Consider the following 26,877-nt stretch of genomic DNA (forward strand, 5'->3'; position numbering starts at 1 on the left):
GCACAGGCGACCGCCACTGTGGTCTAGTGGTCAAATTTCCTGGGTACAGACCCAGAGGTTCCAGGTTCGATTCCCGACGCTACAAGATTTTCTGAGAAGTGGTGGGTCTGAAACTGGGTCTACTCAGCCTCGTGAGGATAACTGAGGAGCTATTTCAAGGAAATAGCAGCTCAGGTCCAGAAAACCGAAATTAACGGCCGTGGGGATTCGTTGCGCTGACCACGCTACACCCTCTATCAGCTAAAGTTGGCACTAACTTCGCCGAGAAGCGGCGGACGCTCGGTCGGTATAACTTGCTTGAGGACTAAAGCCACGGAGTTTCTATTCATATTATGCACAGGCAGTATTACTCCCACAACGTTTAAGTTTCACATCCGCCATGTTGTTAATACTGATTAGAACTATATGAAACAGAGATGTGGACGGTTACGGGCGCCTCTAATAACATAGTTTGCATGCCCAATTTATTCAAAATCGCTCGCCTGGTTCAGAAATAGAAGGAAGGACACATGCATGGTGTCCTCATAAGCTTGTTCGCTTACCTTAGGAAAAGAAAGTGAGCTAGAAGTCTCATAGCTTGGTTAGAACTTCCTGAAATGTAGGGGTTATATGAAAATCGTCTCATACTGGTGTTCACTGTTACTGAAGAACTCTAATATCATATTTAATTGAAATCCCTTAAAAAGTCAGAGAAATTTTGTTGAACACTGCGAGTAAAATAATTTATTTTGTAAAAAAATGCTATTGAATTCGTAAAGTGTTTTTTTCTGTTTAAGGGAGGTTCAGGTGAATGGGACCAGTGAGAGAATAATATGGCTTTTAGAAAAACCTCCACTGGTTGCATAATGTTCGCTGCTGTTGCCTTCAGTGTTCTCTGGACCGCTGTGGATATTGGAGAACGCGTCGAAGCAACATATTGCGTAACGGGAAGAGTGTGTTTGAGCGGTATACTTCTGTTTTGAATCTCATGTTCCAAGGTAAGCTAAAAACAGGCAGTTTTTTTTTATTTATATATTGTGACACGAGAACTGAAACGGCTCGCTAACACACGTTTCCGTCACAGGCCGGAAAAAACTTCCGCCAGGCAACAGCTCCGTAAGCACCGCCCGAAAGCCGGAATAATGGAGCCAGATAAGGAATTATCCATCTGCTAGGAAACGGTTTATGCACGATTCCGAGAGGAAGCATTCACGATGAGCACCAGTGGAAGCCTTGGGGGCGCTGATTTCTATGAGTATTCAGTTCTCCCGAAGTTATAAAAAAGAATTCATTCGTAAATTCAATTCACAGTCATAGATTCATTTGCAAGGGTGTTCGCTGCGTGAGCAGGAATTCTGTTCGTGATTTGTCACAGTGGAAGAGACGTCCATTGATTGTGAGCTGTTACAATTGACTATAATTTTAAAGAAGTGTCAATAAATCCGATCTGCGAATCCAGAACCCATTATTATTTGTCACGCTGTGTAAAGAACACAGCAGGCCACGAATAAACATGGAAATACTAAGAATCTCCTTTCGCAAGATAGACAGGCGACACAGGACCAGCCACCTCCAAGAATAACATAGGAGAATTGACACGAACCTTTATGGTTTATAAAAAAAATTTTAAGCTTGAACTAGAAAGTTCTTAAAAATTTCTTAAAAAACTTTGAAAAGTTTTATCACCAGGAAGGCTGCTGTGAATGTGAATGGTTGAACATTGTCTACACTGTCCATTTCAAACATTATATGTGTATATATATAATTAATATCTATTGTAATAGTAGTTTCCGAAAAACTATTGCTGATCTCTGAGGATGATCTGTAAGGATCTGAACGTGTAGGGTGATGAGTCTTGAAATGATAAAACTCAAAGTCACATTAGACGGTGTTATTTTTGTCTTTGTATCTTGTTACACATGCTTTTGAGATCTTTGGGACATGCCACACATTGCAGCTCTTTATTAAAAGAGTAGAGCACATTAAAATTTAATTCCTGTCCCCCTTAAATATTATGCCTAAGTATTTCGAATTTGAAAGCAGCATACATTTGTGATACAGTCTTTACTTGAGGGCAGAACTGAAATACAGTATCAATTAAAGGTGGACAATATTAAACATATTGTCATGAATTAGTTACTATACATGGGGTTTGGAGATGTAATTGGGTTTACTGTACTCTGCAACTACAAGTAAATATAACAGTACTGCTAATTTACACAGTTTATAACCCACTGTTTCTTCTCAGTTTGTCTTCACTAGCCATTTCTAGCATGCAACTCAGCTTCCACGTTCAACATCTCCTGTCCTCATTGGTTGGTGACTCCCTACAGTGACTGACTGACTGAATGACTGACTAAGACAGCTCCATCAGATTGACTGTCTGAAAAATCCACTTGGTTCTCCTTATAGAGTCCTGGCATGGACTACATATAAATCACCACTTCCATCCATTCCTCTGTTGCCATGTGTTTATTTATTTATTTCTGCAGAAACACATTTACCAAGCCATAGCCTGGCAATGGATGCCATTTTTGACTATGATATTCCACCTTTCATCCATCATGTCGTATCTTGATTCTTTTAATGGTGTTAACTGTCTCATTTCCAAGTCATATTACAAAACTCATAATGTTATGTTTGCTATTCGGGCACACAAATCTTGGACATAATACCCGGCTTCTTGTTAAAGCAACAGAGAACATGACCAAACATTTTCTTTGCTCACAGAGAGAAAATGAGGCAATCAGTGACATTCTATCAGAAGGTTTTGAATTGCTGGAAGGTTCCTTCAAGTTGGTATGTAAATACTGAATAGTGATGACCAATACAGAGAAAGTTTTCAAGCGATACACTCTCATTTATATAAGTATTTACATGGTACGTAGGTCATACCGAAAGTCATGAGCAACTTCTTTTTTGCACGCAACTTGGGAACAGCAGACGAAAGAGAGTAAGGTGGTAGGTGGAACCAGCTGTTGTGTTAACCTTGAGTGTCTTGTGATGTCAATAGCTTGCATCATGTGACCAGTATCACTCCTAACAAAATGGCTGACAACAATATGTTGTTTCACCAGCGTGCGGTCATCAAATTTCTTGTGAAAGAGGAAATCCCTGCTGCAGAAATTCACCACAGACTTCAGCATGCTTATGGAAGTGTGTGCATGGGTGCGAGCAATGTTTGAAGATGGGTGAAACATTTTAAAGATGGGAACACCAGCATCGAAGATGAGTCTCAGAGCGGTCATCCTCGAACAGCCTCAACTGAACGCAACAAGGAAAGAGTGGATGAGATCATTCAAGATGACAGGCATGTGACTGTGGACACAATAGCCCGAAAACTTGGAATAGTGCACAATGCAGTACAGGAGATGATTGAAAGCTTGGGCTATAGGAAAGTTTGTGCTCGTTGGGTCCTGCGGTTATTGACCAAAGACCACAAGGGTCAGTGAAAAGCCATCACCTCAGAACTGCTGCAGAGATATCGACGAAAGCTGGTTTCACAATTTCAAGCCTGAAACGAAACGGCAGAGTATGGAATGGCACCATTTGCATTCTCCATCAAAAAAGAAGGCAAAGACAGTGCCATCAGCTGCGAAGGTGATGGCCACAGTCTTCTGGGATGCAGAGGGGATTATTCTGGCCGAATTCCTGGAACCTGGGCAAAACATCAATGCTGCTCATTATGTCCAGACGCTGCACAAGCTCCATCATGCATTGCACGATAAACGTCCAGGACGAAACATCATCATCCTGCATGACGTTCGCCCCCATGCCGCTCACCTCACATTAGAAGCAACTGCAAAGATGGGGTGGGAAGTTCTTCCACACCCCTCCTATAGCCTTGATCTGGCACCCTCTGACTACCATCTTTTCGGCTTTGTGAAGGATCAGCTGCGTGGACGTTTTGAGGCAAGGGAGGCAATTCAGAAAGCAGTGTGTCAGTGTCTTCGGATGGCTGGAACAGAATTTTACATTAGGGGAATTTTCAAACTACAGAAAGGTCTGTGGATTGAGGTGGTGTATTTGGTTTGTCAATAATAAAGCATGTTACTTTACAAAAAATTGTTGCTCATAACTTTCAGTATGACCCTCATAAAAAATATAACAAGTGAGCCCTGGCTTACACATGTCATATATTCATTGCTTGGCGGCATGAAAATGTCCTATTTCTGTTAAAGGAGAACAATGTTGATCTTATTAACTGGAATGCAGGATGTTCCAGTACATTATACCATCACAAAGTTGTGAGTGGTATGCCACAAGTTCAATATTTTAATTAAAGTTGGAGAGTATTGAAGAGATATACACTAACACAGTTTGTACTCATAACTTAATGGCCCACAAAGTTGTGATTGGGTGAATTTGTAGTACTGGTACAAGCCACAAGAGTTGCATGTAGTTAGGTGGGCATATCTCTCTTAAAGATTGTCTGCTGCAACAGCAAAAGAAAAATCCAGATACTTTTAACAGTATTAAATATCACATTCCTGAAGCAAAACAAAAGGTCATAATGTTACCATTGCTGTTCTGGCTCTTTTATGTGGGACGTAGACCTTGAGTTCTTATTAAAACGACATGACAAAAATGTAGTCTGTGTTCACAGAGATAATGGGAAAGTCATTGACATACCCGAGGGAGTGGAAATACTGGATGCTCCTTTCAAGGAGGCGTTACACTGGTTTTCAACAGTAGTATGTCGATGGCTGCTGTGTTCTTGGATATCAAGGAAGCCTTCGACACATCATGACACTTTGGCTTACTGTATAAAATTTCGGAATTAGAATTTTCTTACAAGTCTCATTAAGCTAATGACATCTTTTTTCACTTACAGAAGATTTAAATTTTTGGTAAAGATAAATTTTCTATTCTAAGAGAAATAGCGGAAGGTGTGTCCTAAGGTTCAGTCCTTGCTGAAGTATTGTATAGTCTATGTACTATAAATGATACCCTTGCTGCATCTGGAAGTCATCTTTCTCTGTTTGTGGATGATACCTTTATTTATGTGACAGAAGAATATGAATGTCATATCCTTTGCCAATTGCGAAGCATCCTTACTGCAGCGAAGTCATCGTTTGAGCCCTAGAATATAAAAGTTAATGAAGGGAAAACTCATTTGATCTATTTCTCCGAAGACTTAAGAGTCCCTGACAACATACTGCAACTAAACAGACAACACATACACTTTTTAAATAATGCAAAGCATCTTGATGTCATCTTCAACAGGATCACTGCACTATAGCACACACACAGTCTTGAAGTCACACAGTAAGTCCTCACTGCTGACTTTCTTAGCTTTCACTCACTATCACATATTACACATCAAATCTTCCCATCACACTTTACATCCTCACACCAACCTCCTCTATTCTTCTGTACTCCGTTCACATTACTCTCTCGTTAACGCGTAACTAACTCTGACTGCTTTCTTAATAATTCCAGTTTTTCCTATAAACCCTCAATCCGAGAAGTGGAAGACGCAGCTTGCTTTCTGTTGCGTAATCACTGCACTCACAGGAAACATATGTCACGTGATGAGTGACATCCCGTCCACGGACGAAGTACACACTGTTCCTATACTGTTGGCTACATGTGTTTTGTGGGCGTTGTCTAGTAATGGGTCTACACGCCACAATATTTTCCTCAGTCCCCTTCAGGAAAATGCCGAGATACTACCTTAAATTAAGTCACAACTTCCTTCCAAACTATGGCTTTCCCTAATAATCTTATGACGACAAGCTTTGCAGTCTAAGGGACTGAGACAGCTGTCAAAAATACCACATAATAAGATGTTCACTGTCTTGGGATTGCAGGGTCAAGGCCGATTAAGCCAAAGTGCACTTGCAGAGCTGCTTCAGGATGACATGATCAATGAATATCAGCTCAGGGAATCACCCTAAGAACTGTAATACCAAACATTAACCAATTCCATACAGTTGCGCCTTTCTGCAGAAGCCACTAGTTGCTCAGCTACTCAATGACTTACCATGTTACTAAATGCAAGGGTTCATTACCATTCACTGCCATGTTCACAGCCTGACACTGGCCCTTATCCTGAGCTGGATGCATTCCATATTCATTTCTTTAAGCATACAAATACACAGCATCAGCCTACCTTCACACTCTTCTGAGGAAAAGTGCAACTTGTAAATCCATTTATGCACTGCCCACTATTCTACTGACAATGACATAAAATGGAACACATTCCAGGACCATGGAGCAGGATCACTTCTGGTGATATAGTGGCAGCCAACATGTGGTGAAACACGAAGAAGAGCGCTGCTGATGAAAAGTCGTTGAGGGATGAATGTAAGGTACATCTTATGCATAATGAAGGAAGGGTTCCTTGGCAAGAAAAGTGTCAGCAATCAGAGATCACTTGCTCAAGAGTGCCAAAGAATTAGCATTGGTTGCAGTGCAGTTCAGTCAATAAAATGGGTATGGTGGGGGGCATAACTGCACTGAATTTAAGTGCAATTAAAATCTATTACTGTTATATCATTCAAATATAATAAATCTCTGAATATTAATGATATCATGTGATTTTATTAATGAATTATATAATTACACTAAATTTTCCAGTTACTTCACAATCTTCAGTTAATGTTCCCTCCAAGAAAGTGGAGATCTACAGGAAAAAGGAGTACCTCAAAGACAAACCACTTTATTTTTGGATCTTATGAGAGACTGCTCAGTTTTTAGCTATCTTATACTTACAATGAAAAGATGTGTGCAAGTCTCATGATCCTTTGAATTAATTAATTATACTATTTTATTTCTCCACAAGCAGAATCAACATATCTTTATTTAACTTTCTTTTTACAATCAACGTACACCACAATAAGATATTTTGCCTGCAATGACCAATATAGCATACTCTGTATACATCTGACCAATCCATAACAGTTTAATAGTTATCTCAACATAGTCCAAATGATACATTGATAATATATGATGATATATATAATGTCTGCAATGACCAATATAGCATACTTTGTATACATCTGATCAATCCATAACAGTTTAATAGTTATCCCAATATACTCAGTCCAAATGATACACTGATGATAGACTGATTTGTAACTAACTGATCAACAAATTTACTCACAGCAGAAGGTGGAAGAGCATATATAACATATAGCAAAAAGCAAATGATGCTGCAGAATTATATTTCTAAGCTGTCTATCAGTTTCAGTGACTATACTTTACTAATATCTAGCTTCCACTGCTGAATTAACATCTTAACTGTAGGAGAATGTCAAGTCATGTCATGTCATATCCCTTTCCAATCAACAAGAAAAGGTCTTGTGTACAGTCAGCAATCAGAAATAAACAATACTCATACCAACTGACATTTTGTACCGTGGGACTCAGTTTATTTCCCATCAGATAGAAAGGTTAGCAACAGTAAACAACTCCAATATCCTGTAGCACTACAAACATGCAGCATGCAACACAAAGAAAAAATTGTCTTATTTAAACATGGAATACTGCAGCATGCCAGTCACAAATTATTCCTTTAGTCTAAACCCGTCTCCACTGCTCTATGATGTACTATACACACAATGCAGCAGAATGGTTGCTCCCCACTATGTAACCACTGATCATCCTTCAAATGACTTTGTTTACTGAGTGACTTACCCGGGCCTGGAGTGTGATGACATCTTTTTTTCTTTGTATCTCATGCAATGCCCTTAAATATATAAATCTCAGAGATGAGCTGCTGGTTGCAGAAATGTAAATTTTATAGGTTACTTTTCATACTTTTTAAGTTTTGGGCCCTTTTACCCATTTTTGGGAAGTTGTATTCATACATTTTCTGAAATGTGAATAATATAGAAGTGTTCTGCCTTTATTATAAGAGCTCCCTACAAAGGCAGCGTGCAGCTGCAGCCCAAGTAGCAGGTGCTACCACAGTATACAATAATACGGTGTAATGGGGAAAGTGTCGACAATATATACCATAAATCATTTTAAGATGGCAGCAGCATATGATAAGTCACTCACACTCTTTTCAAGTTCTGAGCAAAGCAATTTGCTTAGTTATAAATATTTTTCGCCGGAATCTCTCTCGATTCACATAACATAGTTATGTAGTTGAGTTTGGAGATGATATATTTTCAAGTAACGATAACATTTTATGTGCGACACAAAACTAGCAGCAGGAAAAATATTCATGGTACAACAACATATTGGCTGCGACAAGCATATACGAGCTGTGCAAATTTCAAACAAAAAGAAATCTGTGCAAATGCTAATGCAACAAAGAGTCTTTGTCTGGAGGTGGGAATAAGTCACTGGATTTCTTTTTCAGAAATCTGTGTGATGCTCTGGTGTCCACAAATATTTCATTTGGGGCTGTGAACAAATGAAAAACTGAAACAATCTCTGGAAGTGATTTGTGGTCATTCCAACCAGGATGAATCCACCCTTAGAAAAACAACTACCTTTCCAAGTGCTACAACAATATCCTGGAAATAATCGGGAATAAAGTGCATGGGAAGATTTTCGTTTTCATTTATGAGACCTGCAATATTAAGACTTGCTATGTGGCAAATATCATCACTGGAACCTTGGAAACTGATGGACCAGGTGAAGTATGTAGAGTGAGGTCCTCGAATTCGTTAATTAGTACAAAATTTGTGAACTCTTATATAGGTTCATGTTTCTACTGTGGACAGACACGATGACATCTTGCTTTTCGTGACTGATGCTGCCCCATATATTTTAAAAGCAGACAAGTCAATAAAGTCATTTCATACAAAATTGGTGCATGATACTTGCCTAGCTCATGCACTGCAGGAGTGACGGAGGAAGGGAGATCAAATTTTCCTCAAGTGGATGCTCTTGTATAGAGGATGAAGATTTTCATCAAGGCTCCAGTTCGTAAGATGGGAGTTTAAGCCTATGGCTCCTGGTGTTCCACTGTCCCTGCAACCCATCATCACAAGATGGGAAAAGTGGACTGAACTATTGTGAAAATTTTCAAGTAGTGAAAAACACCATAGATTCAATGAAGACGGAGGATGCGAGGGCAACTGAAGCTCTCAGGAAGTGCAGTGAAATGGAAGGACAGCTGGCTTCCATAACAGCAAATTTCAGTTCCTTGACAGAAGAAATCAAATGCTTGCAGGAGAAAGGTGCAATGCTAGTTGAGTTGCTTGCTCTGGTGAAAAAAGTAGCCAATTGTTTGGAGAAAGTGTCAGGGGATACTGGTAAAATCATGTCGAGAAAAATGAAAAGTGTTCCAGATAGAAACTCAGGTTATGAAACATTATGCAGCATTTCTCGAATTCTGACAGGAGAGTCCTTCAGCACTTTCAACATTGAAGAACTTACTGCTAGTGATTTGGTACACTCTGAGTAAGCTCCCATTGTGTCTGCAGATGTGGAAAGGAGTTCCTCCAAGTAAAAGAATGTTCTGTCAAACAATAGGAGCTCACTCATCTTCGAGAATCTCCGCATGTTGACTTTCATCTATTGCAACTCTGAATAACACAACTTAAATACATTTTAAAAAAAATTAGTGGATCTTCCATGATATATTTTTAAGCCTTTTTTTTTTAATTTTGAGTATTTCTTTTGTATTTTTTTATTTCATGGGTCACTTTTAAATATTTTTAGGTCATCAAAATCCTGGCCATGCTTATTACGCACGCTGCAGGAAAATGGCTCCCCAATATTTGTGCGCTGACGAGCGTTCAGAAGTTTTTCCTTATTGAATGTCTCATTACACACATAGCAGCGGAATGGCTCTGAAATATGTGCCAGGTGATGATCTTCCAGATGCCTTTGCTCACTGCATGACTTATTATTCATTTTGCAGCGAAAAAGATGCTCCCCACTATACCTACACTTATGTTCCTTCAGACGTTCTTCCTTATCGAATGTCCTACTACATGCGATGCAGTAGAATGGCCAACCATTATGTAAATACTGATGATTAATCAGATTTTTTTTCTTAGTGAATGACTTATTACACATATTGCAGCGGAATGGTGCCCCCTCATGTATGTACTGATGACCATCCAGATGGCTTTGCTCAGTGAATGACTCATTACACATTTTGCATTGAAAAGGATACTTCCTATGTATACGCTGATGTCGCTTCAGATGGTCTTCCTTAACGAACTGACTATTACACATGTTGCAGCAGAATGGCCGACCAGTATGTATATACTGATGATCATTCAGACTATTTTTCTTCCTGAATGACTTATTACACGTGTCGCAGCAAAATGGCCGTTCTTCGCTATGTATGCCCTGATGTGTCTTTAGATGACCCTGAAAACCCAATCATTTATAACATACTTTGCAACAAAATGAATCACCATGCTCATTGCAGGAATATTGTTGCTCCTCACCATACACAGACTAAAGTTCACTCAAAGTACTTTGGAAAATGAGACAAAATAAAATGATAAATCCTAGTAGGGAGAGACATGAGTTTGAAACCCCATTACAGTGAGATGTTAAACTGGTAGGCGTGAGAAAGGTGACAGAGAGAGGGGCAGGGAAAGAACACACACACCCTTGTGTGGTGCGTACCTGAGTCCATCAGAATGTATGGTGGTTTCTGAGTGAATAAAAGTTAAGCTGCCACTGTTTAACAAATTCTAAAATTAAATAAAATTATGCATTTGTAAGCCTGGACAGGAATCCAATTAATAGTGGATAGGAACATTCAATGAAATAACAAAAAAGTCCGAGTTAAAAATGACACTAAAGAGCCTGCAGTAACATCCTTGAAACAACTAATTATATAAAAGGCTTCAAAAAGAATAGAATAGCATCAGTTAAACAGACATGGCCACCCTGACACCATGAACAAGTCCATGTGAGTCATCACCTAGGATTTCATGAAACACTCTTTAACAAGGAAAACGTTTGGCTTTTGTCAGAAAATGGCCACTACTTTTTGATATGTGACATGGTAATGGGCACAACAAGACTCTGCAGAAGCAGATGAGGGAACACCATGCAACAGTTGCAATGTGTCAGGCACCTGCGCCTCATTTGAAGGCATGTTATGATTTCCTGCTTCCTGATTGAGCCAAATGACTGCCACACCACACTAATATAGCTGAAGCAACTGCAACTTGTTCTGCTGTGTTGGTCCATGTCTTGCCACAGTGAGATCAAATGGTAAAGGAGCAAGCCAGAAACATTACCACCCAGAGGCTATTCTGCAAACAAACTCCAAAAGAACACCGCTTCAGTGGATACTGCATGCAACAGTGGTGCAGTGGGTTCTGGTTATCTGTGGTTAATTCAAACTGCAAAGATGCCACTTGAACCAAATCTCCTTAAAAGGGTGAAACTCCATCCACAACAAATAATGTAAACAAGAGTTAATAAGGACTCCTGTGTTCTGTGAATTCTAATTACTTTATTCCAGAACGTTACCAGAAATGGGCACACGGGTTCGTCAGCAAAATTTGTATGCACGTCACAGCAGTCCCTGTACCAGTCACCATGAAGTGCAGAACCGTGACTCAGTCAAGAAAAGTCAGAACACTGTATATCTATATGTACAGAGTGGGGCGCAGAAACTTCCTTTTTTTGAAGGCGAAAAAAGAAAAATTACTGTTGATAGGAAAAATTTATGTTTAGCTAAAGTTTTAAATCATGTAGTTTTAAACAAAATATCTTGAAGGTGGTGGCCACCGTCCTCTATGCACTGATGCAACCGTTTCTGAAGTTCCCCTCTGCACGTCCCAACATGTGCACCATAATTTAGGCTACTTCCTGCCTAACAGCATTCTTCAGCTGAAGCAGGTTTGTGTGGTGATGTTTAAATACCTCTGCCTTGAGGTATCCACATAAAAAAAATCACAGGGCGTTAGATCAGGTGAGTGCGCTGCCCATGGGATGTCACCTCGAAGCGAGATGAGCCGTCCGGGGAACTTTGCCCTGAAAACTGTCATGGAAGATTGGGCTGTGTGGGCCGTGGCACCATCCTGTTGGAACCAGGCATTTCCTAGATGCATTTCTTCAAGAGCTGGTTCAAAACAGATTTCAAAATCGACTGTCGAACTGGTGTCGTAATGGTCCACTGTCATCCTGATGATTTTTTCACTACACTCCCGGTTGTCCTAAAGTTCTCTACCCATAAATCGATTACCAGTCAGGAACCGGACCTCTGGGCTTAATTTCGAAGTGAGTACGGAATGCACGCTCCACCACCATGTAGGAATGGTTGTTCGAAAAATAGGCTTCGACAGCAAATGCACGCTGCTCACTTGTACACCTCATGTTTCCTACTGAGGGGTATTAGACAGAAACTTCCGCGACTGTTGCGTTCGCCGAGCCTATCCCCACTTTTCTGCGACCTCCCCTCCCTTCACAATGCGTCTGCACAAAAAGGAAGTTTCTGCGCCCCACTCTGTATAGGCAGAAATTTCCTTGGATGTTCATTAATATGTAACTAACTTCATGTGAAGCTGAGCCCTTCTAGAGAAGCTGCCAACTGCCCAACTACTCAAAAACCCTCCAGAATTTCATGGAACCCGAAGGTTCATTTATGTATTCATAAGAGCCTTCCTCTGGTCCCTATCCTGAGCCAGATCGATCCAGTCAACACCACCCCATCTTATTAGTCTAAGATCTATTTTTACTACTGTCCACCCATCTACATCTTAGTCTTCCTGGTGGTCTCCTTCCTTCTGGCTTTCCCACCAATATCCTACATGCGTTCCTCTCTGCCCTCATGCTACATGTCCCGCCCATCACATCCTCCTTGACTTGATCACTCATACATATATGGCGAAGAGTAGGAGTTGTGAAGTTCCTCTAACCTCCTATCTCTATCCTATCTCTAACTCTATCCTCCTCAGCATCCTGCTCTCAAACACCCTCCATGTTCCTCCCTTAATGTCAGTGACCACGTTTTACATCCATACAAAACCTACAGAGTGATAATATAGATATCATAAAGCACAGACACTCTGACAGTACTAAGGAGGTTGGTCTACAAGTAAACACAAAGAAGACTTAAGTATATGTTGCTATCTAGTCATCAAGATCATGACATAAAGATAGGAATGAGATGTTTTGAAAATGTGGCACAGTTCAGATATTCTGGAACAACTATAACCAATCAAAACCTGATTCAGGAGGAAATTAAGAGGAGACTGAACTTCCGTAATGCTTGCTACCATCCAATTCAGAACCTTCTGTCTTCTATCTGCTGTCTGACATAACAATTAGAATATACAAAACTATAATTTTGCCTGTGGTTCTGTATGGGTGTGAAACCTGGTCTCTGCCTTTAAGGGAGGAACACAGGCTGAGGGTGTAGAAAAGTACATGCTGAGAAGCTTCATAATGTGTACTCTTCTCCAAGCAAAATTAGAATGATCAAGTCAAGGAGGATGAGATGAGCAGGGCATGTAGCACAAACGGGAGAGGACGAATGCATATAGGATATTGGTGGGAATGCCGGAAGAAAGGAAACCACTGAGAAGACCGAGATGCAGGTGGGTGAACAATATTAAAATGGATCTTAGACAGATAGGTTAGGATGGTATGGATTGGACTGATCTGGCTTAGGATAGGGAACAGCAGAGGGCTATTGTGAGCACAGTAATGACCCTTCTGATTCCATAAATACTGAGAGTTCTTGAGCAGCTGCAAAATTGGCAACTTCTCAAGAAGGGCTCAACTCGATGAGTGAGTGAGTGAGATCTGACAAATGCAAGAGTTCTCATCAGTTGTTGAACTGTTATGTAGAAATCCACACTGAGGATCCCTCAAAACTTCATCTATATATGGCCTTTACCTTGAGAGAATTTATTAGATAAAATTTTGTATGCAGCTGATAGCAGTGATATCTCACAGTAATTACTACACTCAGTTTTATTACCCTACTTGTGAACTGGTACAATAATAGACTCCTTCCACTGATCAGGAAAATTTTCCTTATTCCAAACAGAATTAACTTATGGATCTTAGAACATAATATTTCACCTCCAGTCTGAATAAGTTCTGCCAGAATCTGATCACTTCCTAGAATTGTATACCTTTACAAATTTGTAATAGCACTTTCAACCTCAAAAGGGCTAGGATCAGGTACTAACGGCTTAGCTGTATGGATTTCTGTCTGCCCAACATCACTGACCCTACGTACATTCAATAACTGAGAGAAGTATTTCTTCCACCTAATCAAAATGTTGTGAGACTGAAAGCAGGTCACCATTCTCATCCTTCACTAAATTACATATAAAGCACAATAGACCACTGTAGGTCGCGGTGCAAGGGCCAAGAAGGCCCACCCCTTGTACATACATTCATTCATTCACATTCAAGTTACGTAGAGGTTGATAAGCCCTTTAAATTAATTTCTTCCTCTATACACATCTATAAAATGTTCTTGTTCTTACTGTTGGTTGCAAGCTCATCAATTTTTTCTTTCAGATAACCCCTCTTTCTATTCATGAAGTGCCCGCTGACTTTATGTCTTATATTGTTCAGCTTATACATATTTATTTCGCTTGGAGCCTGTAACCACTGCAATTTGGCCTGTTTCCTTTGACCTACTTCACTGAACCATGACTTATGCTTCTTCAGTTCATAATAATTTAGACTCTTTTTGTTGAAATTTTTATATTCTCTATAACAATATCACAGGCTCTATTAATATCGATCTCAGCGTCTTAAAGTTTTCCAAAGCTGCGAACCTATTTGAGCTCTCAACATGGTACTGCTCTTTACCCTCTACCTCGTTTAATTTCTTGAGACTGAACCTCTCAATATGAACTATATGCTTTGTTTGTGTACTCACTGCCAGTCTCTCCCTAACTTCCACCACCACCAAATGGTGGTCAGTATCACACTCTGCTGTCCTAAACGATAAAACATGAAGTAGACTTGAATGCCGTCTCCTGTCTATCAAAATATAGTCAATTTAGTTGTGCTTCTTTCCATCAGGAGATTTCCAAGTAAATTTATGAATGTTATGATGTGAGAACATCAATCATACTTTTGGCAGTCAGATTTTTGGCTGTGGAAAATTTTACCACTCTAACTCCATTACCACTGTTAATTTCATGCAAACTCTCTTTTCGAACTGCTGGCTTGAAAATGTCTTCCCCATCTACTTTGGCAATGAAATCTCCTAACAAAATTTTCATATGGTATTTAGGGAATTTATCAAATATATGTTCTAGTTCTTTATAAAAGCTGACCTTCATATCAAATTTTATCCTCTGTTGGGGTATGACTATTCAGAAGGTAGATATCTCATCAGCGATCCCCTAGTAATATGTGTACGTATGACATCTATCACTAACAAACTCTATCCTCTTAAATGCTGATATGATTCTCTTATGTATGAAACATCTGTACCTACATGAATATCATTCCTCTTTCCACGGAATGATGTATATTCACCTTCTGGTTCAGTGCCACCTCTGTCCATCTACCCTCCTGTACCCCCACGAAATGTAACTTATATTTTGATACATCTTCTGCCACTGTCCTGAGTAAACCTGCCCTATACATATTTCTCACATTCCATGTCCCAAATCTCAGGTCCATTTTCTTTAGCTTAGATCATTAACCAAAGAATCTGTCCAGGTCCAAGGCCCTTTGTGACATTTTGTAACAACCTGATTTTTTACAGCGAGTTGTCAGCCACACAACCAACCCATAACATGGAGGACCACCCCTTGTCAGCTGTCTGCAACTTCTTATTCAAAATATTCACAACTACCCTCCACATCTGGAGGCCATCTCCTCCATCTGCAACTGGAGGACACAGCATGCCGTGGTGACAAGAACTCACCTAAAATGCTGATGTTCATTAATAGCCCTTTTTTATGTGTTTCATTACATCCACTGTATATTCCATTTGACCATAATGATGTCTATGTTTTATGATGTGTTGCCAATGCCCTTTCTTTTCTATTTATTGACTTATATACCTCTCACACATTCTCTGTATCTAATTTTTAGTCATTCTCCTTTCTGATAGAAAATGACAAAAATCTGTCACATCAACCAGTCACCTGATGGCAAGTAGAGATGGAACTCCAACAGTGTCAGGTATAACAACAGTTTCCAGTCATATATCGATACGTAACTGGACATGGTGGCAGGGCTTACATGGACGAATGTCAATATATGATAGACAAAGTTCTTTCTCCAGTCATATGTCGCTTGTATGTCATTAGTGGCCACTGCATTCTGTGCCAATGCATTCATGAATATTTTGTCTGCCATCTGGAAGTCATAATTTGAACTTCTTAAGAAATGAATGCCATTTATATATTACAGTGTGTCACGTGTTTGTACACACACATTTGACCGAACCTCCACAATTTGGATTGAAAAAGAAACTGATATATAATCCCTTGTCTGACGCAAATGAAGAATCTATTAGTGATATCTTAAATGATGAACTGAATATTGACTCTCATGATGAGATTAATTTGGAATTTGAAGAAGAAACTGCTAGTGAAGAATCGAGAAACGAAATATCAGGAAGTGAAAGTGAGAGTTAAACAAGTGTTGTTGAGTGTTGGCGAGTGGGAAGGTGTGACAATGGGCAACAAGGAACCCAAGGACTACACATTCACTAAAAATGCAGGGCCACAATTTAACCTTATGCCTGATGCAGATCCCATGGATTATTTTAACTTATTTTTCAATGATGAACTACTGAATAACACTGTTACTGAGGCAAAACCAGTACATGAGACACAAAACTGCCGAACTTCTGCTAAGTTCATGGTCCATTTGGAGTAGGTGGTCTGATGTGTATGTTCCTGTGGTGAAGTCACTTTTAGATCTAATTATAAATATGGGCCTAATTCCATTACTTGTCATAAAAGACTACTGGTCTAGTGAGAGGAAACCACAGATACAATTTTTTGGTGACTTATGGTAGGCCTTCACTAGATCGCATCGTACGCATCGGAGCTATCGTAGGAATAAGTGAGTGTGTTCACTCGCCCGCATCGCCAAGCCGACGGGTCGGCCCGTGCCAGTCTCAGCAGTGTTCATGTGCATTCATTACCGCAGTACGGGTGTACTTGTTCAGTTCGAGATGGATAGCGAGACAGGAGTTGCGGTAGTTACTTGCATCCTAATAGAGGATGAGAAAAAAAGAAAAGAAGCAGAAAGGAGAAGAAGGAGAAGGAAGCGTTATTGGGTTCACAATATCAACATGAAAAGATTAGTATTCGGAGAGTTCAGCTCACTCTTTTCAGATCTGCTGGAGGATGATGCAAAATTTTTCCAGTAGTTTCGAATGAGTCATGAAAAATTCGATTATCTTTTACATCTACTTGCACCGAGTTTAACGAAGAAAAACACTCATTTTAGACATGCAATAGAACCAAAGGAAAGACTTTCTCTGTGTCTGAGGTAAGATACTTCTATAAAATAATAATATACTAAAGTAATTATTTTATTATTTCACACAAGTGGCTACAAAGCGGTATAAATCTAATTACTAATTGAAAACGTGTCAAATTATGGATACAAACACATTGATTATGTATTTATATAACAACACTTTTATTACCAGTTTCTTTTCATCTAATTTCATTCCCGACGATCATGATACGATTATTGATTCGGCCGTGCCTGCTCATTGTAGTATCCATAGTAATCTGTGGGCACAGTTGTCCCATCAAAGGCAGGTTGTAAACGATATTCATCATTTAATGAGTTTGAATTTATTGGAGTTGACTGAGTAGGAGCAGCCAATTCATTCGCAATTCTCATTTCAACTGAATTAACCAACTGAAATATTTTGCTTTTTAATTCCACTTGATCTTTAGTAGGAAATGATTTAACAGTGCCCACCATATTCAAGAAAAAATTAGTCAGTGTGTCATCTTCACGATTGGGAATGCCAGTTGTCTTTGGCATCTAGATATTCTTTCAGAATGGCAGCGGCAGAAGGCTCTTCAGATGATGTGCATTTCTTACTGCGTTTTGATCGAGATGTGTAGGATGAACGAGCTGAAGATTGTGTGGACAAATTAGAGTCATTTGCTGTTACTCTATCTTCTCCATCGTCTTCAGTGTTTCTGTCGTCACCGTCTCCATAGCCATCATCAACACCTCCTGGAGAAGGAAAGTTCAATTGTCGAATGGCATCGTCCAAAAGATATGGGGCCAAAAAAGAAAGTTCCTTCTCGTATTTAGGCGGTTTCGTCTTTGACGCTGCCTGGCCACTTCTGGTTTTTCTCAAGTTTAAGGCTTCACGGTGCTTATCACGCAACCGTGTCCAACGTTGTCGACACTGCTTATCTGAAAGATAAACAATACAATATCCAGTAACATGTGTGTTACATTAGGTATGTACATATTTTGTTTATTTTACTGTTTACTGTGCCCTTTTTCCCCACGATTTAGTCTCGCGAGAACTTTCATACGATGTCTTTCGAATTAATGTGAGGGTTACAACCTTTTACCTGAACACCATCGATATACTCTTAAATTGAATTCATATATCACACAACTATCAACAATTTTGCATGTAACTGTTTTCATGCTGCCTTAAGAAGTATACATATTCCTCATTTCAGATATCTTGCCACTGGAAACTAGTTTCATTCTCTCTCATTCAGCTTCCGCTTGGGAGAACGAACTGTACGAGAAATCATATATTCAACATGTGACGCTATTTGGAGACGGCTGCAACCCCTCTTCATGCCACAACCTGACGAAGATATGTGGGTCAAAACATAGGCCGACGATTTTTGTAAGAAGTGAAATTTTCTTAACTTACTCGGAGCCACTGACGGGAAACACGTGTTAATTCAAGCTCCTCCATATAGTGGATCACAGTACTTTTGTTACAAGAAAGTGTTTAGTATAGTATTGTTAGCTCTGGTAGATGCCAGCTACAAATTTATTTTCATAGATGTAGGAGCCTATGGCACAAATTCAGATAGCAGTATTTTTAAGCGCTCTGCCTTGGGAACCGGTCTAGAGAACAATACTTTAAACATCCCTACAGAGAAACAACTGCCTGGAAGTAATACTACGCTACCACATGTAATAGTTGGGGATGAAGCCTTTCCATTACGAACATATTTAATGAGGCCATTCTCTAGAGATCAAGCTCACGGAAATGAAAAACGAAAGGTTTTCAATTATAGGTTAAGCCGGGCGAGAAATGTTTCTGTAAACTCTTTCGGTATTTTGGTTAGGAAATTCAGAATTTTCGAGCATAGGTTAAGCTTGTCTCATGAGCATGCCAACTGCGTAATCCTTGCAGCCTGCATACTACATAATTATTTGAGAGATGATATTTGTTACTGGTCCGAAAATGATTTACAAGTTACTGTTTCTGATATGCGAGGGCTAAGGAACTTGAAACGACGTGATGGACCACCACCTCAGGCTGCATTACATGTAAGAGATGCATTTACAAACTACTTCAACTCTGAAGCAGGAGCTGTAGAATGGCAAGCTGCAAGAATTCAAGTTGGCAAAAGGAATATTCAGAATTAATCTGTTGAATGCTCCGTTCATGATAGCTCTACTATTTAGTTTTTTAGTTACTGTTTAGTTAGTGTTTTGCTACAAATATAGGCCTAGTAATTATGTCAAACATTAAACAATGTTTAACAATGCTCAAATAAAAACTATACGTTATATTAAACTGACCTGTTCTCTTCATGATTCCCGCTATTTCCTCCCAAATGTTGCCCCTTTGCTGCTGGTAGCCGTAGTCTGGATGTTACAGATTGTATATTTCTTCATAATTCTGCACTAGCAAAATCAAAGTGGCGTCATCCATGCTTGCTTGCAGATAATAACTGACTGCTGCGCCCTGTACAGTGTTTCAAGAGCTGTCACACGATGGGCAGATACGAGAGACCTTGTCCACTGCTACGGGGTTACCAGGTGACTCATGCCCTCGCATTGCACGCATCGGATTCTATGCCCTCTCGACCATGCCAATCAGATTTGCCGTAGTACGATGCATTCGATACGATGACGTGAACGACAGCGCACATGATTTCGTTACTTACATGTAACTTAGCATCCGATCCGATCTGTCCAATGCGTACGGTGCGATCTAGTGAACGCCTACCTTTAATGTCCAGAGACCATTTCTCAGATATTCTGGTTGATGCGTGTGGGGAAATGATACCACCAAAGAAAGCAATCAAGGCAACGAACAAGAAAAGAAAGTACATCATGTGATAGAACATATAGAGAACCAGTTTCAGAAAAGATTTGTGCCAAGTAAAAACACTGAAATAGATGGATCAACAGTTCGTTCAAGCGCAAAATAATTTACAAAATTTATAATCACCCCCCAAAATAAAACAAACAGCCAGACAGATGGAAATGAGAAAGACAACCGACATTTCTGCATATTTGTGATATCTGCCTAACAGTATACAAACAAGAGACATTCAGCTCACCTCACATTTAACCTTTATTTCCTGAACTTCCACTTCCTCTTGTGGATCTGAGTCTTCCTCAGCTTTTATATTCAAGACCTGGTTTGATCCATGACTTGCTGGGTACATCTTAACATACGGACCCAGTACAACTTCCTCTGAATTTGTAGTGTTCTGTAAAATCATACCTTTATCAGTCATGGTTGCACAGCACCTTATGTGAAACAATGTATGCTCTCCTTGCTGTAGCTGTTTCTCATTACATCTAACCCATAACGGCTGCTCTGTACAGGTTTCTTCTCTACAGACTTCATAAACTTAGAGGGTATTAACTTCATAATGTAGGGACCTTCCTGAGAAACTAATGGTCCCTGTGGAAGTACAGAACATAACTGCTCTTTATGGTATCTAAGGGCTAGTTACTTATTGTATTCACATAAGTCCAGTATGACTTTGCATCCTGACACAAACAAACACCATCCACACCCACAAAATTACATTTCTACAATCCATCTGACAAATGTCTCCCAAGCGGTCTCTTTCTTTCAGGTTCTCTCAACGAAACTTTGTATGCATTTCTCACTCTTACATATGGCCTATGCACATCACTCTCCTTGAACTGATCCCTCTCCTACATAATATAAGAAACTGTTACAATGTGTACATGAAGTGTCAGAATCTACCCAGATGGATTATGAAAAAGAGAGAAGTGTGTCACAAAATACTTACTTTCTTTGGCCAAGAGAACTGACAAATGAGAATAAAATTCTTGTCTGTGCACACAAGAACGAAACACAATGACTTTTCTCTTAGCAGGAAATGTTTCTTCAGCTCTATGCAGTGCAATTCTTGGCACTCTTGTAGCAAGAGAATGAAGAATCTATTTTAACCTTGAAACTTCTCCACATGATAGTTTGTGGGGTTCACTGGACTTAGCTTACAATTACAATTCTTGGTTCTAGTAAGTGTAAGAGTAACTAACTGTGAACAGTGCCATAAGTCCACATGAAGTTTCCATATGGCAGTGGTATATCACAAGCAACATTCAACGAACTGTAACTGTATAGAGACACTTCAGAAAGAAGTCTTCTAAGCACAGTGGAGTTATTTCATGTGCACAGACAGACAGCCAGATTGAGACGAGAAAGACAACTGACATTTCTGTATATTTGTGATATCTGCCTAACAGTAGACAAACAGAGACATTCAGCTCACCTCACATTTAACCTTTATTTCCTGAACTGTTATTGGGACAGGATCCACCTCCTCTTGCGGATCTGAGTCTTCCTCAGCTTTTATATTCAAGGCCTGGTTTGATCCATGACTTGCTGGGTACATCTGAACATATGGACCCAGTACAACATCCTCTGAATTTGTATAGTTCTGTAAAATCATACCTTTATCAGTCATGGTTGCACAGCACCTTACATGAAACAATGTATGCTCTCCCTGCTGTAGCTGTTTCTCATTACATCTAACCCACAACGGCTGCTCTGTATGGGTTTCTTCTCTACAGACTTCATAAACTTAGAGGGTATTAACTTCATAACGCAGGGACCTTCCTGACAAACTAATGGTCCCCGTGGAAGTACAGAAAATAACTGCTCTTTATGGTACCTAAGGGCTGTTACTTATTGTATTCACATAAGTCCACTATGACTTTGCATCCTGACACAAATAAACACCATCCACACCCACAAAATTATATTTCTAAAATCCATCTGACAAATGTCTCCCAAGTGGTCTCATTCTTTCAGGTTCTCTCAACGAAACTTTGTATGCATTTCTCATTCTTACATATGGCCTATGCACATCACTCTCCTTGAACTGATCCCTCTCGTACATAATATACTGTCATGTATGGGGTGGTACGCACGATGAAAATGATGGGTTCCTGTTCAGACGATGGGATTGTTTAGCATTTTGGTTACAACCTCCCTTAATTACAGTCAACACAACACTATCACTGATTCACACACACACACACACACACTGTCCTCTCCTTTACCAAAACTAAAATGCAAGAACTATAAGAGTCTCACTGAATCACACACTGCATGTATTACACAAGTGAAGGCTTCTAATCAACTTTAAGCCTTCACAGGTGGACAAACTTTCCATGGTAATCTTCTACTGAGAACTCAGAACTGAACTGTAGCGCCATTTTTTTTAAGATAACTTCTTTGCATGGAATTCATGGCAAACACTGTCACCACTGTTGTAGATGCATGTTTACCCTTGTGCTGCCTGTCAGTAGACTTCCTATATCTCTGTGCTTTTGCTCGCCACAGACTGCACAGAATACAATCTTCCTGTTGTTGACGTTTGCTTACCGAGCCATTGCTTACCAACGCTCTGGCCATCCATGTTACATGGCTCCCTCCTTAAGGCTGTTCTTCTGGAATAGTCTAATGAATTTCTGCTCATGATGTCACTTCCTTGTGGCTTGGTTCCTGTATGGTGATAACTCTCCAACTGCTACATCAGCTCCCTCCTTAAGGGCGCTTGTTCCAACCGGCTCCATGATAGGGTTCCAGCCAGTTCAGGTTCTCACAATATTACACTTTTCTTTCAGCGGGGCAAAACTATCCTGAGTGCTTGGTGCTCCCACATTTCTAGCTCCTACTCCATGTATAATTTCTAATTTTTACTTTTGGATAGGTCCAACCTCTCCACAAGGACCATTTCCATAATTTCTCAAACCCAATGGACATCCTGTTTGCTTGCTTCATGAAGTCTAGCTCTAGAGCCACCTCTTCTCTGAGGTGATAGCCATCTTGAGCTTCATTTTCAGATGCTGTTGCAGATGCCATCTTCATTCTCAGGCATAGCAGCTGCTTGCCAACTAGACCCTTAAGTCCATCTTTTTCTTCACGATGCGTCTGTAAACTCTTCCTGAGCTACCCTACTGTCCAGATTGCTCACTCAACCTTGGCCCTGGTACAGTCCTTTCTGATGATGCCTCTCCTAAGCCATGCCACTCCTGCACAGTGGATCATTCTCCTACCGGCAGCAGTCACTCTCTTCTGGGATCTACAATATCCCCATGTCCGTCCTTTGGCTTCTGGCAGGTTCTGTGGCCAGATTCAGGTCCATACACTGCTTCCTCAGTCCTCAGAATGGCATCACTGCACCTTCTCCCTTGGGTACCTCTTGTTCCTCCCATACAGACTGTATCTTCCCTCGATCAGGCTCAATCTTGTCTGTATCTGCCCCCATCACTTCATAGCAGGTGGTCATCTCTTGGCAGGCCTTCATGTCTGCTGAGTTGGCTCCTGGCATTCCAGACATACCTCCGTCATTTCTTGGCAGGCAGTCCTCTTTTTCTGCTAAGCATTCCTATTGGCTTCCATCCTCTTGTTTTGCATAGCTTTCGTTTCGGCTCGGATAGCTTCCAGTTCTGCTTCTATCCTGGCCATCATCTCCTTGTTGCTGGCATCCAATCTGGCAAGCAGGATTTCCATCTCTTGCACCTCCATTTCACACAACAGCGCTGCAAATATGTGATTCAGTCTTCAATCCAACAATCACTTCGACCAATCAAATCCAAAAACATATAACACCAGCCATCATGTAATTACAGTCGTGACCACTGCTGAAGAATCCAATATGATCCGAGCTGCCAACTTCTGGCAGTACAATGTCACATGTAGGGTGGTACACGGCAGGAAAATGATGGGTTCTAGCTCAGATGATTTATAAGCACCTTGGTTATAAGTTCTCTTTATAACATTCAAATACTGTGCTATCACTGGTTTACACACACACACACACACTGATCCTCTCCTGGTAGTTCAACTAAAACACATTAACTATAACTAACTCTCAATGAATTACAAACTCACATGAATGAAGCCTTATAATCACATTTTGTCTTCACATGTCGATGAACATTCCATGGCTACCTTCTACCAAGAACTCAGACCTGAATCGTACAGCCGTTTGCTTTTATGATAACTCCCTTGCACAGACCCCATGGAAAACACCATCTTCCATTGTTGTGGATGTATGTTTACCACTGCATTGCTGGCAACGAGTGGCTCAAATCCGTTACAATAGCAAAATGCTATAATGTGTACACCAAGTATAAAAAACAACCCAGATGGATTATGAAAACAGAGTAAAGTCTGCTGAAACATATCAGCGCTCTTTGCCCAAGGGAAATAACTATGACAATAAAATTCTTGTCTGTGTACACAAGAACAAAACACAATGACTTTTCTCTCAGCAGGAAATGTTTCTTCAGCTCTGTGCAGTGCAATTCTTGGCACACTTGTTGCAAGAGAATGAAGAATCTATTTTAACCTTGAAACTTCTTCTTCAGGTGATATTTTGTAGGGTTCACTGGACTTAGCTTACAATTACAATTCTTGGTTCTAATAAGTGTACCAGTAAACTGTGAACAGTGCCATAACTCCATATGAAGTTTCCACATGGCAGTGGTAACAATCAACGAACTGTAACTGTATAGAGACACTTAAGAAAAAAGTCTTCTAAGCACAGTGGAGTTATTTCATGTAACTGTATAGAGACACTTCAGAAAGAAGTCTTCTAAGCACAGTGGAGTTATTTCATGTGCACAGACAGACAGCCAGATTGAGATGAGAAAGACAACTGACATTTCTGCATATTTGTGATATCTGCCTAACAGCAGACAGACAGAGACATTCAGCTCACCTCACATTTAACCTTTGATTCCTGAACTGTTATTGGAACAGGATCCACTTCCTCAACTTTTATATTTAAGGCCTGGTTTGATCCATGACTTGCTGGGTACATCTGAACATACGGACCCAGTACACCATCCTCTGAATGTGTATAGTTCTGTAAAATCATACCTTTATCAGTCATGGTTGCACAGCACCTTACATGAAACAATGTATGCTCTCCCTGCTGTAGCTGTTTCTCATTACATCTAACCCATAACAGCTGCTCTGTACAGGTTTCTTATCTACAGACTTCATAAACTTAGAGGGTATTAACTTCATAATGCAGGGACCTTCCTGAGAAACTAATGGTCCCTGTGGAAGTACAGAACATAACTGCTCCTTATGGTACCTAAGGGCTCATTACTGTGTTCAATCATGCTCATCATGACTTTGCATCTTGACATAAACAAACCCAGTGGGAATCCCCCCCCCAAATTATATTTTTAAAACCCATCTGCAGAAATAGCTCTCAAATGGTCTCATTTTTTCATGCAATCTCTCCAAAACTTTGCACGAATTTCTCATTCTCATGTGTGCTATATGACCTAACCACATCAGTCTGGTTGAACTGATCCCTGTCCTACATAATATACTAAACTGTTATATTATCAAAAGCCATGTAAATTACCCAGATGGATTATGACAACAGAAGCTTGGTACAAAATGTTTTGATTTTTACACTACTAGAGCTGACTGCTGAGAATACAATTTTTGTGTGCACATATGCAAAACACTCACCATGATTTGTCTCACAGCAGGAAATACTTCAAGTCTCTCATCCTGTTGCAAGAGAATACAGAATCCTTCATCATAATCTTTAAACGTTATTTATTTTCAAACACAATGTTTTGTGAGTTGTAAGTGGATTTACAAGAATCGTAGTGACATAGCATCATACTTGTAGCAAGTGTACTAGTATCTGTCTGCGAATGTTTGCCCAGGTCTAAGGAAAAATACTAATGTTTGTGTATAAACCTACTTTGATGTTCGTTTCTTTGTTCTTAGGGCAGACTATGACGCTTGGTGTCTTATTACGCGTTGTGCAATCGGAGAGACTGTTGCTCGGTTTCGAAGGCAGTTAGTTCACCTGTTTTGAGTGAATCTCTTGCTTCGAAAACTTAGGTAACATGCTACCAGACTGCACGGAGTTATATCCCACAAACAGTAAGCGTAATCTACAAATATCTCAGAGCCGCAAAATATACTATGCATTTGTATACCCTGCAACTTCAACCAGTTCACGATAGATCATCAGCTCTCATGACTTGCTTTATAAGTCGGACTTTTATGTGTGACAGGTGACAATCGGGTACATAAACAGCAAAGCTGTGCAATCTAGTAAAAACACGACCCTCAGAAAGCGCACTGAGAAGTTTAGAAGATCCCAAATAGAACTTCAAACAGCAGAATAATATCACGAACACCAACAGAGTTTGTTCTTAACAAATTGTCTGAATATGGAGTAATTGGATTTCTTTCGAATGAGTATAATGATTCCCTACAGAATACTCACCACTTTCAGATCACCGACAACAGCCATTAAATTCCTAATAACACCTAATATGCATAATGGCTTCTAATTTCTCTCTGTTACTGGTGGGCGCTGATTGGGAACATGGCACAGTGACGACACGACTGAATTACTGCTGCCATCTCTAGCATCCTGACGATCCTGACCCTAACTAAATACAAAATTGCCGCCAGTGCCGAGAGCATAATCGATAAGAAGGAATGCTAACATAGCACCTGCTTTGGGGTGCTCCTCGCTCCCTCCCAGAAGGCGTTGTTCGCAAGAATAACAAATAATTTTGCAAACC

General features: G+C 40.1%; 1 protein-coding gene across 5 annotated transcripts; it reads right to left on the minus strand.

Moving 5' to 3' along the window:
• Positions 1 to 9,326: 9,326 nt before the first annotated feature.
• On the minus strand, positions 9,327 to 26,669 carry LOC111866980 (zinc finger protein 189). 5 transcript variants are annotated; one of them, XM_023856380.2, is made up of 5 exons: positions 26,574 to 26,669; positions 25,101 to 25,175; positions 21,567 to 21,659; positions 20,373 to 20,525; positions 9,327 to 10,263 (listed from the first exon to the last, which is right to left on the minus strand). In XM_023856380.2, exons 1-5 carry the CDS (start codon positions 26,598 to 26,600, stop codon positions 9,577 to 9,579), a joined length of 1,035 nt encoding a protein of 344 aa, XP_023712148.1. In that variant the 5' UTR covers positions 26,601 to 26,669; the 3' UTR covers positions 9,327 to 9,576. The 5 variants fall into 5 exon arrangements, with proteins under 5 accessions (XP_023712148.1, XP_023712147.1, XP_023712149.1 ...); XM_023856379.2 differs by having other exon boundaries at positions 21,567 to 21,734; positions 25,029 to 25,175; XM_023856383.2 differs by lacking the exon at positions 9,327 to 10,263 and adding an exon at positions 16,722 to 18,240 and having other exon boundaries at positions 21,567 to 21,734; positions 25,029 to 25,175.
• Between the last annotated feature and the right edge of the window lie 208 nt (positions 26,670 to 26,877).

The sequence above is a fragment of the Cryptotermes secundus genome, unplaced genomic scaffold (assembly GCF_002891405.2).
Source record: "Cryptotermes secundus unplaced genomic scaffold, Csec_1.0 scaffold1339, whole genome shotgun sequence".
Taxonomy (NCBI): Eukaryota; Metazoa; Arthropoda; class Insecta; order Blattodea; family Kalotermitidae; genus Cryptotermes; species Cryptotermes secundus.

What these genes read in the sequence shown, in the direction of transcription:
- LOC111866980 (XM_023856379.2), bottom strand. Translation starts at nt 26,600, where the DNA reads ATGGCTGTTGTCGGTGATCTGAAAGTG. An exon ending in AATCAAAGGTTAAATGTGAG is followed by an intron (nt 21,735 to 25,028) that starts GTGAGCTGAATG and finishes ATGATTTTACAG; the next exon opens with AACTATACAAATTCAGAGGA. An exon ending in AAATAAAGGTTAAATGTGAG is followed by an intron (nt 20,526 to 21,566) that starts GTGAGCTGAATG and finishes ATGATTTTACAG; the next exon opens with AACACTACAAATTCAGAGGA.